Here is a 15,823-nt window from a genome sequence, read left to right as displayed (position 1 = left end):
ACCATGTTGAAATACATAAATTCTACATAATCTTGCTTAGTCATTTCCAACTTCCACATATATATGAGGAGATTTAAAATACCCTAGCTTGGGTCAGGTATACCTTGATCCTCAACATGACATCTTTACTTTTTAGCACTTTAAAGAGATCGTGTGCAGCAAATTTGCCTAATATGTCATTTCATTTCCTGACATCTGCTTCCTTGAGTATTGATTGTGGGTTTAAGTAAAATGAAACCTTTGACAATTTCAGTCTTTTTTCTGTTTATTATTATTTAGTGGTCTAGTTGTGAGGATTTTCATTTTCTTTATGTCGAAGTCTGATCTTTATAAGTAAGTACTCCAAGTCCTATTCACGTCCAACAAGCAAGGTTGTATCATCTACATATTGTTAAGTCTTCCTCCAATCCCGATGCCACGTTCTTCTTCACAGAGTCCAGTTTCTCAGATTTTTGCTCAGAATACAGATTGAATAAGTATGGTGAAAGATGCACACCTTTCTTGATTTTAAACTTTTCAGTGTCCCCTTGTTCTGTTCTAGTGATTACCTCTTGGTCTTTGTACAGGTTCCTCATGAGCACAATTAAGTGTTCTTGAATACCCATTCTTTGCAATATTATTTACAGTTTGTTATGATTCACACAGTCAAATGTCTTTGCATAGTCAATAAAGCACAAGTAAACATCTTTCTGGTGTTATGTGCTTTCAGCCAAGATCCATCTGACATCAACAATGATATTCCTCTTCTGAATCCAGCTTGAATTTCTGGCAGCTCTCTTTCAATGTACTGCTGCAACCATTTTTTAAAGATCTTCAGCAAATATATACTGAAGATATACTAATATGATATTAATGATATTGTTTGATGACTTCCACATCCCATTGGGTCACCTTTCTTTGGAATGGGCACAAATATGAATCTCTTCCAATCAGTTGGCCAGGTAGCTGTCTTCCAAATTTCTTGGCATAGACAAGTGAGTGCCTCCAGTGCTGCATCAATTTGTTGAAATTTTCAGTTTGTACAATTGGTGTTCTATCAATTCCTGGACCCTTTTCACCAATCCCTTCAGTGCAGTTTGAGCTTCTTCATTCAATACCATCAATTCTTGATGGTACCTCTTGAAATGATGAAACATCGACCAATTCTTTTTGGTCCGGTGATACTGTGTATTCCTGCCATTGTATCTTAATGCTTCCTGCATCATTCAATATTTTGCCCATCTCATTCAAAACTCACTGCTATCAAGTCTATTCCAACTCATAGCTATCCTGTATAGAGTTTTCGAGGCTCTATATCATTATGAGAACAGAAAGCCTCATCTTTCTCCAGTGCATCGGCTGGTGGGTTTGAACTGCCAACCTTGTGATTAGCATTCCATTGCCTATCCTATTGTAACTCAAGGGTTGAATTTTTTTCTTCATTGAGAAATGCTGAGCATGCTCTTCCCTTTTGATCTTCTAACTCCAGGTCTTTGTATATTTCATTATAATTCTTGACTTTATATTCTCAAACTGTCCTTTGAAATTTTATGTTCAGCTCTTTTACTTCTCATTTCTTCCATTTATTTTAGCTTCTCTATGTTCAAGAACAAGTTTCAGAGTCTCTTCTGACATTTTTTTAATCTTTTTTTCCTGCCTTTTTGATGACCTCTTGGTTTCTTTGTGTATGATATTCTTGATGTCATCCCAAAACTCTTCTGGTCTTTGGTTATAACTGTTTGATGCATCAAATCTATTCTTCAGATAGTCCCTAAATTCAGGTGGTATATATTCAAAGTCATATTTTGACTCCTATAGATTTGTTTTAATTTTTTTTTAACTTCAGTCTAAAGTTGCACATAAGCATTTAATGGTCCATTCCACAGTCTGCCCTGGCTGGTTTTGACTGAGATATGGAGCTTCTTCATCATCTCTTCCCACAGATATAGTCAGTTTGATTCCTGTATTCCATTTGGTGATGTGGTATGTTTATAGTAAGCTTTTATATTATTTTTTAAAAATATACTTGCAATAAAGAAGTCATTTTTCTTGCAAAATTCTATCATGCAATCTCCAGCATCATTTCTATCACCAAGACCATATTTCCCAACTACTGATCCTTCCTCTTTGTTTGCAACTTTTACATTCCAATTACCAACACTATCAATGCATTTTATTGCATGCATATTTGATCAATTTCAGGTTGAACAAGTTGGTAGAATTCATCAGTTTCATCATTCCTGGCTCTAGTGGTTGGTGAGTTAATTTGAATAATAGTGGTATTGACTGGTCTTCCTTGTAGGTGTACATATAGATATTATCCTATCACAGACAGTATTGTACGTCAAGACAGATCTTGAAATGTTCTTTTTGATGATGAATGCAATGTTATTCCTCTTCAATATGTCATTCCCAGCATAGTAAACCATATGGTTATCTAATTCAAAATAGTTGATACCAGTCCATCTCAGCTCACTAATGCCTAGGATATCTCTCTTCATTCATTTCCTTTCATTTTTGATGACTTCCAATTCTCTTAGATTCATGATTTGTACATTGCTTTCCCATTTATTAATGGATGTTTGCAGCTGTTTCTTATTATTTTGAGTTGTGGCCTATCAACAAATGAAGATCCCTAAAGCTTTGCTGCATACATATCATTAAGGTCAACTCTACTTTGAGACGGCAGCTCTTCCCCAGTCATATTTTTAAGTACCTTTCAAAATAAGGAGCTAATCTTCCAGCACTGTATCATGTTCTGCTCCTATTCATAAGGTTTTCAGGGGGTAAACTTTCAGGAGTGTCTGCCTCTTCTTAGTTTGTCTTCGTCTAGAAGCTCCACTGAAACCTGTCCACCATGGATGACCCTGCTGATATTTAAAATCCCAATGGCATAGCTCCCAACATCATGGCAACACACAAGTCACCTCAGCCCAGCAAACTGACAGAAAAGGGGTGGTCAGTATATGGGGATAGTAATAATACTTCCCTCATGTTGTGTAAGGATGAAATGTGTTAATACATAGAAAGTCCTTAGAATAGCATCTGGTCCATTTTGTTGTTGTTATTATGTACCCGTCAAGTCATTTTCGACTCATAGCAACCTTATATACAACAGAACAAAACACTGCCTACAACATCCTCATAGTTGTTAAATTTGAGCCCATTACTGCTGCCCCTGTGTAACCCATCTCACTGGAGGTCTTCTTTTTCACTAACCCTTCACTTTACCTAGCATGATGTCCTTCTCCAGAGACTGGTCCCTCCTGTTATATGTCTGAAGTATGAGAAGTAACATCCTCATAGTTGTTAAATTTGAGCCCATTACTGCTGCCCCTGTGTAACCCATCTCACTGGAGGTCTTCTTTTTCACTAACCCTTCACTTTACCTAGCATGATGTCCTTCTCCAGAGACTGGTCCCTCCTGTTATATGTCTGAAGTATGAGAAGTAAAGTCTCGCATCCTGGCTTCTCAGGAGCATTCTTGTTGTACTTCTTCCAACACAGATTTGTTAGCTCTTCTGGCATGGTGCTTTTAATATTCTTCTCCAACACAATAACTCAAATGCATCAATTCTTCTACAGTCTTCCTTATTCACTGCCCAATTTTCACATGCATATTAGGTTATTGAGAATAACCTATATTGGGTCAGGCACACCTTAGTCCTGAAACTGACATCTTTGCTCTTGAACACTTTTAAGAAGTCTTGTGCAGTAGATTTGCCTAATGTAATACATTGTTTGCATTGACTGCTGCTTCCATGAGTACTGATGATGGATCCAAGCAAAATGAAGTATTTGACAACTTCAATTTTTCTGCATTTATCATAGTGCTATTTATTGGCCCAGTTGACTGTTAGTCTCTTCCCTGTTTCAAAAATGAAAAAAATAAGGAAGCAAGTTGATAGGGGAAAGAATTCAGAAAGAGCATCCCAATTAATATATTGGATACACAGTCAGCCCAGAGTTCCTATACCTAAAGGGCATGTTATGCCAACTCAGAGGCTTCAAGAAAAAGCCCATTACATTCTCTGTTCTCTTCTGTTGTTTTTGTTGTTGTTAAGTGATGTCAAGTCAGTTCCTACTCATAGCGACCCTGTGTAGGGTTTCTGAGGAGCAGCTGGTGAGTTTGAACCACCAACCTTGAAGTTGAGCACTTATCCTACAGCACTATACCAGGACTTCCTGTTTTCTATTATAGCACTTAAATAACAGAATGCAGGTATGCAGTAAAAGAAAATGTCAAAAAACCTCATTGGCCAAAAATCATAAATGAGTCCAAAAGGGTGAGCACCATCTGGACCCCAGCCTGCATTGCTTAGGGAAAATCAGAACAGCTCAGGCCAACTTTGCAGTTCTGAGGATTGAAGTCCATCTACAGATCTGTTGTGAGAGAACCGGGAGGAATGTGTCAACTGAATAACCTTTAAGAAATCACCCATTATCTGCTGGCTACATATGGCAGGTACCTGGCTTGTAAATCTGCTGGTTCAGACCATCTGCACAGCTCTAGCACACTTCTTCCTCCTCAGAAGAGCAGTTTTTAATATGACTAACCTGCTGCTCCTTGGAAACCCTAATCAGAGTCACTATGAGTTAGAACCAACTTGACAACACTTAACAACAACAACAACCCATTGCCATCCAGTTGATTCCTTATGGGATGGAGTAGAACTGCCTCCATAAGATTTCCAAGGCTATGCTATTTATAGAAGTATACTGCTATATCATTCACCTGGAGGAGCAGCTAGTGGGTTCAAACCACTGAACTTCTGGTTAGTAGCTGAACCCTTAACCACTGCACCACAGGACTCTTGTTTAAATATGATTGAAGAAACCAAGTATACCCGCAAATGACTACATTTACAAGAGCAGCTGACACTTTTCACTGCTTGCCACACAGCAGAGCAATTTAAAGAGTGTTGCATTTCTTAATTCACTGATCCCATAACAACTCAATGATGTAGTGACTACTTTCCTAATTTTACAAATAAGGAAACTGAGGCATTGAGAGAAGTTAGGTAGCTTGTACAAGGTCACACAGTTTATAAGTGACAGAGCTGGGATTGGAACTCAGGCAGTCTGGTTCAGAATATAGGTTCTTAACTCTACAGCCTTTGTATTGTTACTGGGGGACTCCATCTCTAAACTGGTTTTATTTAGCTTTTGTCCCCACAAAGCTGTAAGACCATAATCATGGCCTCTCAAAAACCTGACAAAGGAAGGGATAACATGGCTTTCTATGAGAGGTACTATAATATTGAATACCTCAAAGATATACCTGCTACCTTGGTGAGCTTCCCAATGTTGGGGAGGAACCAGTGGATGTGCACACATACACACAAGAATTCTCCAGCCCTGGACTCAAGGTGTAAGAACGCTTTGGCACAGGCCATGAGCAGAGTGGCATTGTCTAATACCCTGTCCGCCATCTTGGAGGCCACATTCGAATCACTTGGCTCTGATGGTGTTGTTTTTTTCCATCTTTTACTAGACCTTAAAGGTTAAGGGAGTGGACCGCACTCCCTACCTGGGGGATGTAGCTGTTGTTGTGCATCCTGGGAAAAAAGAGATGGGAACGCCACTCGCAGACACTCCTACCCGGCCCGTTACCCGACATGGGGGCATGAGGGACCTTCATGAATCCAGCTTCAGCCTCTCTGGTAAGAGCAAGGACCACCCCAACATCCCCCACAGTGAGGCAGTGGGGTGGAGGGAGGAGGGCAGAAGGGCCAGGAGGAGAGACCACCCCAGGTTGTGGGACTTACCCCTGCTTCTCCTTTCCTCCTCTCCCTCCCTCCCTAGTCAACATCTAGTAATGAGTGTGGGGTCCAATTACAGAGACACAAATATTAGAGAACAGGAGCCCTCCTGGTCTCTGGAATGTAGCCTTTTGAAGACATCTTGGCCAGCCTCCGGCTCTGCACGTGGTTTCTAAGTTGAGATATCTTTATACCTCTAAACATCTTGAGGGCCCTATACACGGGGTGCCCGGAGAAGATGCCCTAGCTCAGTAGGACTAGCCCTGTCTGTGACTATGGGACCACAGCCCCATCCCCAACTCCTGGTCTCCCTTCCTGCTGCTTGTCAGCCTCTCCTAAGAACTTACTGACTCCATTACTCCCTCTTCTCCCCTGACCTTTCTATACGTTATTCCTACCTTTGTCCCTCTATTCTATCAGGAATTGTACTATATAACTTTAACCCTTTCATGACCCATGGGACATGTATCACCCATTAACATTTTCAACCTCTCAGTTTTCTTTAAAAGCTGCTATCCCAGTTGTACATGCTATCACCTGACAGGGATCTGTAAACTATGTGAATCTGGGAAAAAATGGGCCTCATCCCAGAAGCCCTACCAAGAGTCCACTTGGGACATATGTGTCCCACATAATCATATCAAAGTCCATGTTACCTCAACTTTTTTTCCCCCTTGATTTCAATGTGCTTTCCATTACTGGAAATACACATTATCAACAAAAAATTCAAAATACAAAATAATTTGGTCCTCAGAGGGTTAAGTAAAATATTTCTATTTTGACTTGTAACTCCCAGCTCCTTTCTTTACCTTTCTGTCCCTTGGGTCATTTCCTGGCCCCAATCCATCGGTGGAGTCTTGGGGTTTCTGGGAAGTGTCCTAGTGTTTAAGACCAGGACCTCTTATACCTGCTGCCCCACCGACACGAGGAGGTGGAGCTCTAGGCTCCTCTAAACCATGGCTGTCTATGCTCAAGGACTTTAGTATTGTCAGTGGGATGCAGTTCAGATACATAAAGGAGGGGGACATCATTGTCTTCTAAGTCGAAGACCTCAATGGAGAACAAGCAGGGCTCTGAGATGCCCTGGTCCTTCAGATGGAAACTGCCACCACCATTTAAAAGAAGTAGGGAACCCAAGTCTTCCAATTCCCCAAGTGTACAGCTAGCTGACTGGTTTTGGGACAAGCTCAGATGGAACCTGAGCATCAGCTCATAAGGTCTGGGGTGGGAGCTGGAACAGCAAGAGGGACTAGACTCTAGTCCTCACTCTGAGAGCATGGAATCTACTGGGAAAGATGACACCCAGACACAAACCATCCTGATCTGAGAGGCCAGTCCAAGGGGTGCCTATGAAGAGCTCTGGAAATTGGTGAGGGAGTGAGGCCTGCTGGCTGCTGAGGCTTCTCTGGCTTTGTGCTGGTGCAGCTTAGAGCTGAAGAGGTGAGGGGCTTCTCTCTCCACTACTGTATCTCAGAGCTGATCTCATTACTGAGATAGCTGAACCTCCACCATGGGCCCACTGCTGCTCCCACCAGCAGGGAGACCAGTGAGGGGTCACCAGGTTTGGCATTCAGGGTCAGAGGCAGTCTGGTCAGTGTCCACTTGACCTTGCCAAGTCCAAGGAGGTATAATTCCCACAGCTACCTTAGCCTGTCCCTTTCTACAGCAGACAGCTCCACAAGAACCATGAGGTCTTCAAAGCCATGCTCCCTCCAGAGTCTCTGGGCAGCGGCAAGGCTTGACATAACACCTCTCAGACACAAGCCAACACCAAGCAGCTCTCCCCCTGCTCTCTGCCCCAAACCTTGTATGTTCTAGGTGGGACCAGCTGTAGAATGTCCTACTAGCCTCCCAGGAATACCAGGACCTCCTTTTCTAACTCAGTCTTGAGAGCTCAAGATATAAGACTTTTGGGATGTGGTTTTTCCGTTTCCTTCTTTCTCACCTTCTGAGACATATGGTCAAAAGCCCACTTAGCAAGCACAAGAGACCACATACCCCAGGCTTGGGAGGCCATGAAGGTTGCATAGCGGGGCAGTTAATAATGTATGCTCTGAAGCAGGAAGTACTGGGTTCAAGTTCAGTCTCTACCACTTAGAAACTGCAACATTAAAATGTCTTAACTTCACTGAACCTCAGTTTCCTCATCTGTAAAATGGGATCGAGTTGCTGTACGGGTTAGGTTAGATAATACTTATGAAGGGTTTCTTTCAGCCCCGCACACAGTGGGCCTCCAATGGGTGGTGTCCACGATATTATGACGCAGGCGGGAGCATGTGCACTCACCTCTTCTGTGCTTCTTCCCTGCAGGTTCTCAGATCGATGACCATGTTCCAAAGCGAGCTTCGGCACGGATCCTTGCTCCCCCCGGAGGCAGGTCAAGCGGCATTTGGTAAAGGCACTGACCAGCCCCCCAAGTGAGGATGCACCGCTGCCATCAGCCCACACAGCCTTCGGCCGCAGCTACAGCATCGGGAGAGGCTGGGCTGGGCTGATCACCACCTAAGGGGGCCCACAGACCCGGGAGCCCTTCCCACGTCTGAAGTGTGATTCACTGTGCTTGAGCCAACCCTAACAGGCACTTTGAGATATGCTCCTCCTGCTGTTGTCTTTTCCTGCCTTGGCCTCAGCAGGCTTTTCTGGGAGCCAGGAACCCCATACTATGCACAGAACCCAATGCATAGACCCTAGCCCAGCCCCTCCTCTCATACCCCCTCATGCACTGGCTTTGGGAGAGCCCAGGCTCTAGTGCCCTGCCCCTGGCTGACCGGCCAGTCGACCAGAGCACTTTAGCAGCCAGGGGTTTGCAAAGACAAGGACTCCCTTCCCCATCCCCTCTGGCCTGGGTTACATTTCCCAAGTCAGTTAGGATGTTTGCTCCCAGCCTGCCCAGGACACCCAGTTTTTCCTGCTGCACCTATGGCCATGAGTGGGTGTGGTTGGGACACTTGTGCCCTTTGCCAGCTTCTCCCTCTCCCCACCCATGCCCAGTGGGAGTCACAGGCCAAGAAGGGCAAGCTGGGCGGGTGCAAGGCTGGTGTAAAGGGCGTGTAAATGATTTTGTTTTGCACGTTTGGTTTGCGCAATGGTTTGGTTTAACTTGTTTGTGCATCGTGTGGAAAAAAAAAAAAAAAAAAAAAAACGGTGCTTCGTGTCACTAGCATAGCATAGAAACAGGAATAGATGTGGTCCTTACGAGATGCTGCACTTAACATCAACCAGACAACCCCAGGGCAGCGACAGTGGGGAGGGGAGTGCCGGACTTACAGGCTTCTCTTCTCCCCATCTAGGGTCCTCCAGGCTGCCAGAGGCCCTGTCCCGTTACCTCTTCCCCTCCACTCTCCTCATCTCCCTTCCCCTCCTGGTCTAGTTGCCGTACATTCTGAGAGGGCACCTAGGATGCTGGCCCTGGAGAATGTTGGGGAACAGGATGGGTTTTCCCTTCTCTGCCCTGGGCACTCCCAGCACTAATGCACACACACACCCAGCTTCCTGTGACTGCTGCCTGCTGACGCTCCTCCTGTGTGATTGGCAAGAGGCCCCACATCTGCTAAGAAAGGGGGAGTGGGAGAGGGGCTGGCAAGATGCCAGAGAAGGAGAATCCAGGCCAGCAGGACTCAGCTGTTGAACCCCCTTGTTGCATAGGTCCTGTGGTCTCCTGTGGCTGGCACCACTCCCTCACCAGTCTGTAGTCACCATCTCATCCAGTTGGGTCCTTCTGCTTCCACAGCTCCACAGAGGTTCCTGTGGGGAAATGAGAGGAAAAGTGATCTTCCATCCCCGGAAGAGTGATCTGGGGGATCACAAGCCCAAGCCTGCCTTGTGAAGCCTTCATGTTGCACATTTGGTTTGAGCACCCCAGGCTTGCATGCAGCTCACCTCTGGAGTTGATGCTCATCACATCCTGCATATTTTTCTCGAGGGTTTCATGTTTTCAAGGCACTCCCACATACAAGCTCACATTTGGTTGTCATTACAAACAGAGCTGGTAGTCTTCTCCCCATTTTACAGTTGAGAAGAGGAAGGTCCAGAAAGTTTAAATGTTATGAATCCGGAAGTGTCCGTGACTCCCCTTACAATCTTAGCTGTCTACCCCAATTGCAGAAAGGAAGTGTGAGGTGATGTCTATTGTAGAACCCAACTAGATTTACATCCTTAATAGGCACATTCTGCCTTGTTTTGCACAAGTAGATCTATTCTTCTCATCTTTGATGTAAACAAACTAATAATACATATTCTCTGTTCAAGCCAGGACTCGGTAAATGTTTGGGGCTTGCCATCTGGTTTGAGCTGCACCCACATTCTCACATCTACCTGCATGCCCATGTGCTTCACTTAGGGGCTGAGAGGACAGAGGTGGTAACCCAGGAAGCAGAAACAGCCAAAGGCTCATGGACAGTGGCAGCCTAGGGCCTAGTAGGTAGGTAATGGGCCAGGGAAGCTAGACACTGAGCCCTGACACAATGCACAGCATCCTTACCCCTTTCAACTCTTGCTGCATCCTGGACCTCAGGCAGATGCCAAAGAGCAGAGCACTGGTAAAAGCCAACTGAGCCGTGTCTCTACTTGGCCTAGGAAAGCTTTACCTTCTCTGAGTGCCTCCACCCGAGAGATACATGGTCCATGGCACTAGAAGACCACACCTTGGAGTGACCCATTGTAGGCCTTCTTTATCCACCCCCAATTCTTAACCTAGACCCTACCTTTTTGCCCAGGAGCTTCCAAATGGAAAATCTAGATGAGGCTCAAGGAACCAAATGAATGGTCAGCCACCATCATCCACTCCTTGCCCCTTTACAGAGCTCCAACCAGCTCCATCACAAATCACACTGACTTCTGGTTGGAATGAAAAGGGTCTCTGGTTGCAGTGAATGCAGCTCTCAAACTGGTCTTGTACATGCTGAATAAATACTGTTGTTCTTGCCTTAGCTGCTCTCTAGGTTTGTGGGGTTAAGTTACCAGAAAATTGTGCTACTACTGTGCGTGTGTGTGTGCGTGTGTGTAGTGCTAGGAGTCCACAGTAGATCTCTGTCAAACCAATGCTGTGATGAGGGTTTTTCCAATACCAACTCAGAAACCACAAAACCACATGGAAACCCAAACTCCCTCCAGCTGCCAAGGCAGCAGACACAGCCTGGGGTCAGAATGAGCCTCCAGCACCCAAGTGACTTCCTCACTCCTCTGTAAATGTCATGGTGCTAAGATTGTGTCAACCCCAAGATGACACATGGTCCTGTGCTTTAGCCACCCGTTTGAGGTTAAAAACAAAACACCCCGACACATTGTGTTCTGGTGCAGGTTTGTATTAAACTGTAGCTACTTCTCACTTGGTCTCAGTTGTATTTCTTCAAAGAAGAAGGAGTTTGACAAGGGACCTCTTTTGTTGGGGGGGATGAGGATTCAGGTGCTAGAGGATGGAGATTTAAATTTTTTAAAAAAGTTCAGGGATGGAAGTCTCAGTGACCCAACAGTTTTAAGTCAATCAATACCTGAGCATCCAAAATTTTTGGTGGAAACAAAATCTTGCTTTTTGATACTGTATTTCTTGAGACAAGGTTGCTGAGCTGTTTAAAACAGGGATAATTAGTCCTGGTGTGGAGCTGTGCGTTAATGCACTATACTGCAAGGCTGATTTGAACCACAAAGTCAGCAGTTCAACCTTACCAGCCGCTCCTCAGAAACCCTAAACAGGGTCACTATGAGTCAGAACCGACTTAAAGGCACTCAACAACTAAATATCAAAGGGGGGAAGCTGGGCTTCCCCTCACCTACTCTTTGTCACTTATTCTCTTGGTTGCCATTTTGGAAGCCCACAGCCCTTCTCCACACCACTGAGCTTTGACTTTATAAAGTCACATGATAAAAGACTGACCTTGAGCTCTTCAGGACCCCACCTTTTGAGTGGACCCACTCTATCTTCAAATTCTTCCCACCTCCAAAATTTCTCTTAGACTGTTTGACCAAACTCTTACCATAAAAACAAGTCAACTCTAACTCTTGATGAACCCAGGTGTGTCATGTCAGTACAGCTGTGCTCCAAAAGGTTTTCCTTGGCTGATTTTTTTTGAAGTAGACCTCAGGCCTTCCAAGGAGTTTCTGGGTGGCTGCTAACCACCAACTTTTTTTTTTTGGGGGGGGGGGAACCAATAAACATTTATTGAAGTTGTCAAGGATTTCATTCTTCTTGGATTAACTATCAACATTCATGGAAGCAGCAGTCAAGATATCAAATGACATATTGCATTAGGCAATCTGCTGCACAAGACCTAAAGTGTTGAAGAGAAAAAATGAGGACTAAGGTGCACCTGACCCAAGCCATGGTATTTTCAATAACCTCATGTGCATGCAAAAGCTGGCCAGTGAATAAGGAAGACCGTAGAAAAATTGATGTATTTGAATTATGGTGTTGGAGGAGAATTTTGAAAGTATCATGGGCTGCCAAAAGAACCAACAGATCTGTGTTGGAAGAAGTGCAGCCAGAGTGCTCCTTGGAGGCCAGGATGGCCAAACTTTGTCTCTCATACTTAGGATATACTGTCAGAAGGGTCCAGTCGCTGGAGAAGGACATCATGTTTGGTAAGGTGGAGGGTCAGAGAAAAAGAGGAAGACCCCCAGTGAGATGCATTGGTCAAGTGGCAACATCAATGGGCTCAAGTGTGGCAACAATAGTGAGGTTGGCCCAGGATTGGGCAGCGTTTTGTTCTGTTGTACATAGGGTCACTATGAGTCGGTACCGACTCGACGGCACCTAACAACAACAACATGTCCTTTGAATCTCCATATGAATTTTAAAATCAACTTGCAAATTTCCATTTTAAAAAAAGAGTCCTCTGTGATTTCTATTGGGGCTATGTTTAATCTATATATGAATTTGGGGACAACTGAGTGGAACATAGGGGTGAGAATTTGTAACCACCAACTTTTGCTTAACAGCCAAACACGTTAACCATTTGTACCACTCAAGTAGTCTTTGCTGTGAGAGGTGAGTTAAATTGTTGTAGCCAGTACTATTGGGTCACTTATATATAAGCAAAGCCCTATGAGGGAATTTGGAGTCCTGGTGTGGCACTGTGGGTTAATGCATCAGACTGCAAAGCCATTTGAAATGCAAGGTCGGCGGTTCAAGCTCACCATCTGCTCCTCAAACCCTATACAGGGTCGGACCGACTTGACGGAATTTAACAACAATGAGGGAATTTGGAGTAATAGTTGGGGGCAAAGAAACTTGCCCAGCTCTCAACAGATAAGCAACCCTCCTAACAGTAAGGCAGGCCAGGACTAAAAGAAAGGCCCAGAGTACATTCAGAATCAAGCGTTTAGCTATAATGAAACAGGCTGTGTGTAGAAGCTCTGGTTGAGCTTTTAAGGCAACTACCTTTACCCATCTTGAGAATGCTGAGTCCCTGGAATGATACTGGGCTAAAGTATCTTTGGACCATTTTCCCATTTTCATAATAGAGGAGCACACCAGAATTGTATTCACTGCCCAAAATCCATGTGTTTGGATGAAAAATTGATGGCGCAAATATATGTTATATATATACACACACACACATATATGACATATACACATACAGACATTATGACTTGTATATATGACATGACTTTATGGAGTCCTGGTGTGGCACTGTAGACTAATGTGTCAGACTACAAAGCCGTTTGAACTGTAAAGTCAGAGGTTCAAGCTCACCAGCTGCTCCTCAGAAACCCTATACAGGGTGGCTATGGGTTGGCACCAACTCGACGGCGCTTTACAACATATGACTTTATGTGATTTGGAGGTTATATACAGGTTATCCTTATATTCAGGAACCCTGTGGCATAATGGATTACACATGGGGCTGTTAACTGAAAGGAAGCAGTTCAAATCCACCAGCCTCTCCAGGGGAGAAAGAGGAAGCTTTTTCCTCCTGAGAAGGTTTACAGCCTCAGAAACCCTACATAGGGTCACTGTGTGTCAGAATCGACCTGTTGGCAGTGGATTGTGGGTTTTTTTTTCCTTGGGGAGGGGGGTGGTTTGGTTCATAGATTATGAACAAGTTCCATTTCTAAACCTGTCTTTAAGTCAAATTTGTATGTAAGTTGGAATGGTTAAGTACAGTTTGTATATAATATCAGTCAAATGTTTATCTCAGTATATAGTGTGCCTTTCTATGCATAAAAAAAACATTAAAGAAACACTTCTATCCGGATACATTAAAGTATCTTTAAAATAGCAATATAAGTGAGCTTCAAAAATTTGTGGAACAATGGAATTACTAATGGAATCTTCCCCTGAACTTTTTGAAGCCACCTAACATAGTAATAATAAAAATGTTTTGATGTATGCTGCAAAATATCATCCTTTTATTATTATGAACCATTGTATGTACATCAAAATTTTAAGATAACAGGCTTTATGGGAGTAGGGACCACAGATGTATATGTGATAGGACATTACCTAAATGGACATTATGAGTGTGTGTATTTATATATATATATATATAAACCAAACCAAGTCATTGAGTTGATTCCAACCACTGACTTACAGTGACCCTATCTAGGGTTTCTGAGATTAAGTCTGGTGGGTTTGCCCCACTGACTTAACAGTTAGCATCCCAACACCTAACCAACAGTGCTGCAAGAGCTCCTTATATGTGCCATCAAGTCAGTTCGGACCCACAGTGACCCCATGCACAACAGAACCAAACGCTGCCCAGTCCTGTGCCATCCTCACAATTGTTATGTTTGAGCCCATTGTTGCTGCCACTGTGTCAGTCCTTCTCATTAGGGTCTTCCTCTTTTTCACTGGCCCTCCACCTTTCTAAGCATGATGTCTTTCTCCAGGGACCCATCCCTCCTGACAAGATGTCCAAAGTATGAGAAACAAAGTCTCACTATCTTCACTTCTAAGGAGCATTTTGGCTGCACTTCCTCCAAAACAGATTTGTTTGTTCTTCTGGGATGGGAGTGGATGGTACTTTCAATATTCTTGTCCAACACCATAATTCAAATGCATTGATTCTTCCTTGTTTATTGTCCAACTTTCACATGCACATGAGGCGATTGAAAAGACTATGGCTTGGATCAGGCAGACCCTAGTCCTCAAAGTGACATCTTTGCTCTTTAACATTCTAAGAGATCTTGTGCAGCAGATTTGCCTAAATACAATAGAGCTTTGATTGTGGATCCAAGCAAAATGAAGTCTTTGACAACTTCAATTTTCCCCCCAGTTATCATGATGTTATTTATTAGTCCAGTTGTGAGGATCTATGTTTTCTTTGTATTGAGGTGCAATCCATACTGAAGGCTGTTTTCTTCCATCTTCAGCATCATATTCATCCTTTAATGCACAAAAGCATTTAATTTTGATAAAATTCAATTTATCTATATTTTCATATGTTGTTTGTGCTTTTGGTGTCTGATCTAAGAATCCATTGTCAAATCCAAAGTCATGAAGATTTAATCATTTACTTTAAGGAGACTTTGAATTTTATTTGATCCCTTTTATAGACTCAATTTAACATTTTACAACACTTTAATCTACATTTAAAATTCTATTTCCCTTTTAAGCACTTTATATTTCCCAAGTACTAAACAATTAAACTTAATAAATTAAACTTTTAAACTTAAATTGCTATTAGACTTCTCAATGCTAAGCATAAACTTAGCAAGATTTCAACTTGAAATCAGAAGTCTTAAGTTATATTCATACATTTTCGGTTAGTTATAAGGCACTCACTTTATTTAAGGTTTTTTTGTAGATTGAGTGAAAGTTTACAGGGCACATCAACAATTTCACATTCAACAAATCATAAACCTTGTTTCATTACATTGATTATAATCCCCTCCATATACCATCAGTTAACAGTATTTCTGTCTATCCACTTTAGCTTTTTTTTTTTTATGTTATGTTGTGAATTATATGATAGTTTACATGGGAGAACTTTAGTTTTACATTCATTCCATCTTATATCATCTCACTGCCACGGTTCCAATCCCCTCCATGCATCATCAACCACCCAAAAGGGTATATCCCAGAAACCCACCCCCTACACTTTCCCCTCCTCCCCCCTGTTTTTGGCCCACAGTCCCTTTCCCTC

At 43.2% G+C, this 15,823-nt stretch overlaps 1 protein-coding gene across 1 annotated transcript in view; it reads left to right on the top strand.

Moving 5' to 3' along the window:
• The window catches only part of DPYSL5 (dihydropyrimidinase-like 5), a 62,326-nt gene extending 53,989 nt beyond the window's left edge, over positions 1 to 8,337 (top strand). The window contains exons 11-12 of the mRNA XM_006835211.1: positions 5,474 to 5,642; positions 8,052 to 8,337. Coding sequence (XP_006835274.1) covers positions 5,474 to 5,642; positions 8,052 to 8,137 — 255 coding nt within the window. The 3' untranslated portion in view covers positions 8,138 to 8,337. The remainder of the gene's footprint in view (positions 1 to 5,473; positions 5,643 to 8,051) is intronic.
• The last annotated feature ends 7,486 nt before the right edge of the window (positions 8,338 to 15,823 follow it).

The sequence above is a fragment of the Chrysochloris asiatica genome, unplaced genomic scaffold (assembly GCF_000296735.1).
Source record: "Chrysochloris asiatica unplaced genomic scaffold, ChrAsi1.0 scaffold00016, whole genome shotgun sequence".
NCBI classification, from domain to species: domain Eukaryota; kingdom Metazoa; phylum Chordata; class Mammalia; order Afrosoricida; family Chrysochloridae; genus Chrysochloris; species Chrysochloris asiatica.
This window is presented reverse-complemented; position numbering and strand designations above follow the sequence as displayed.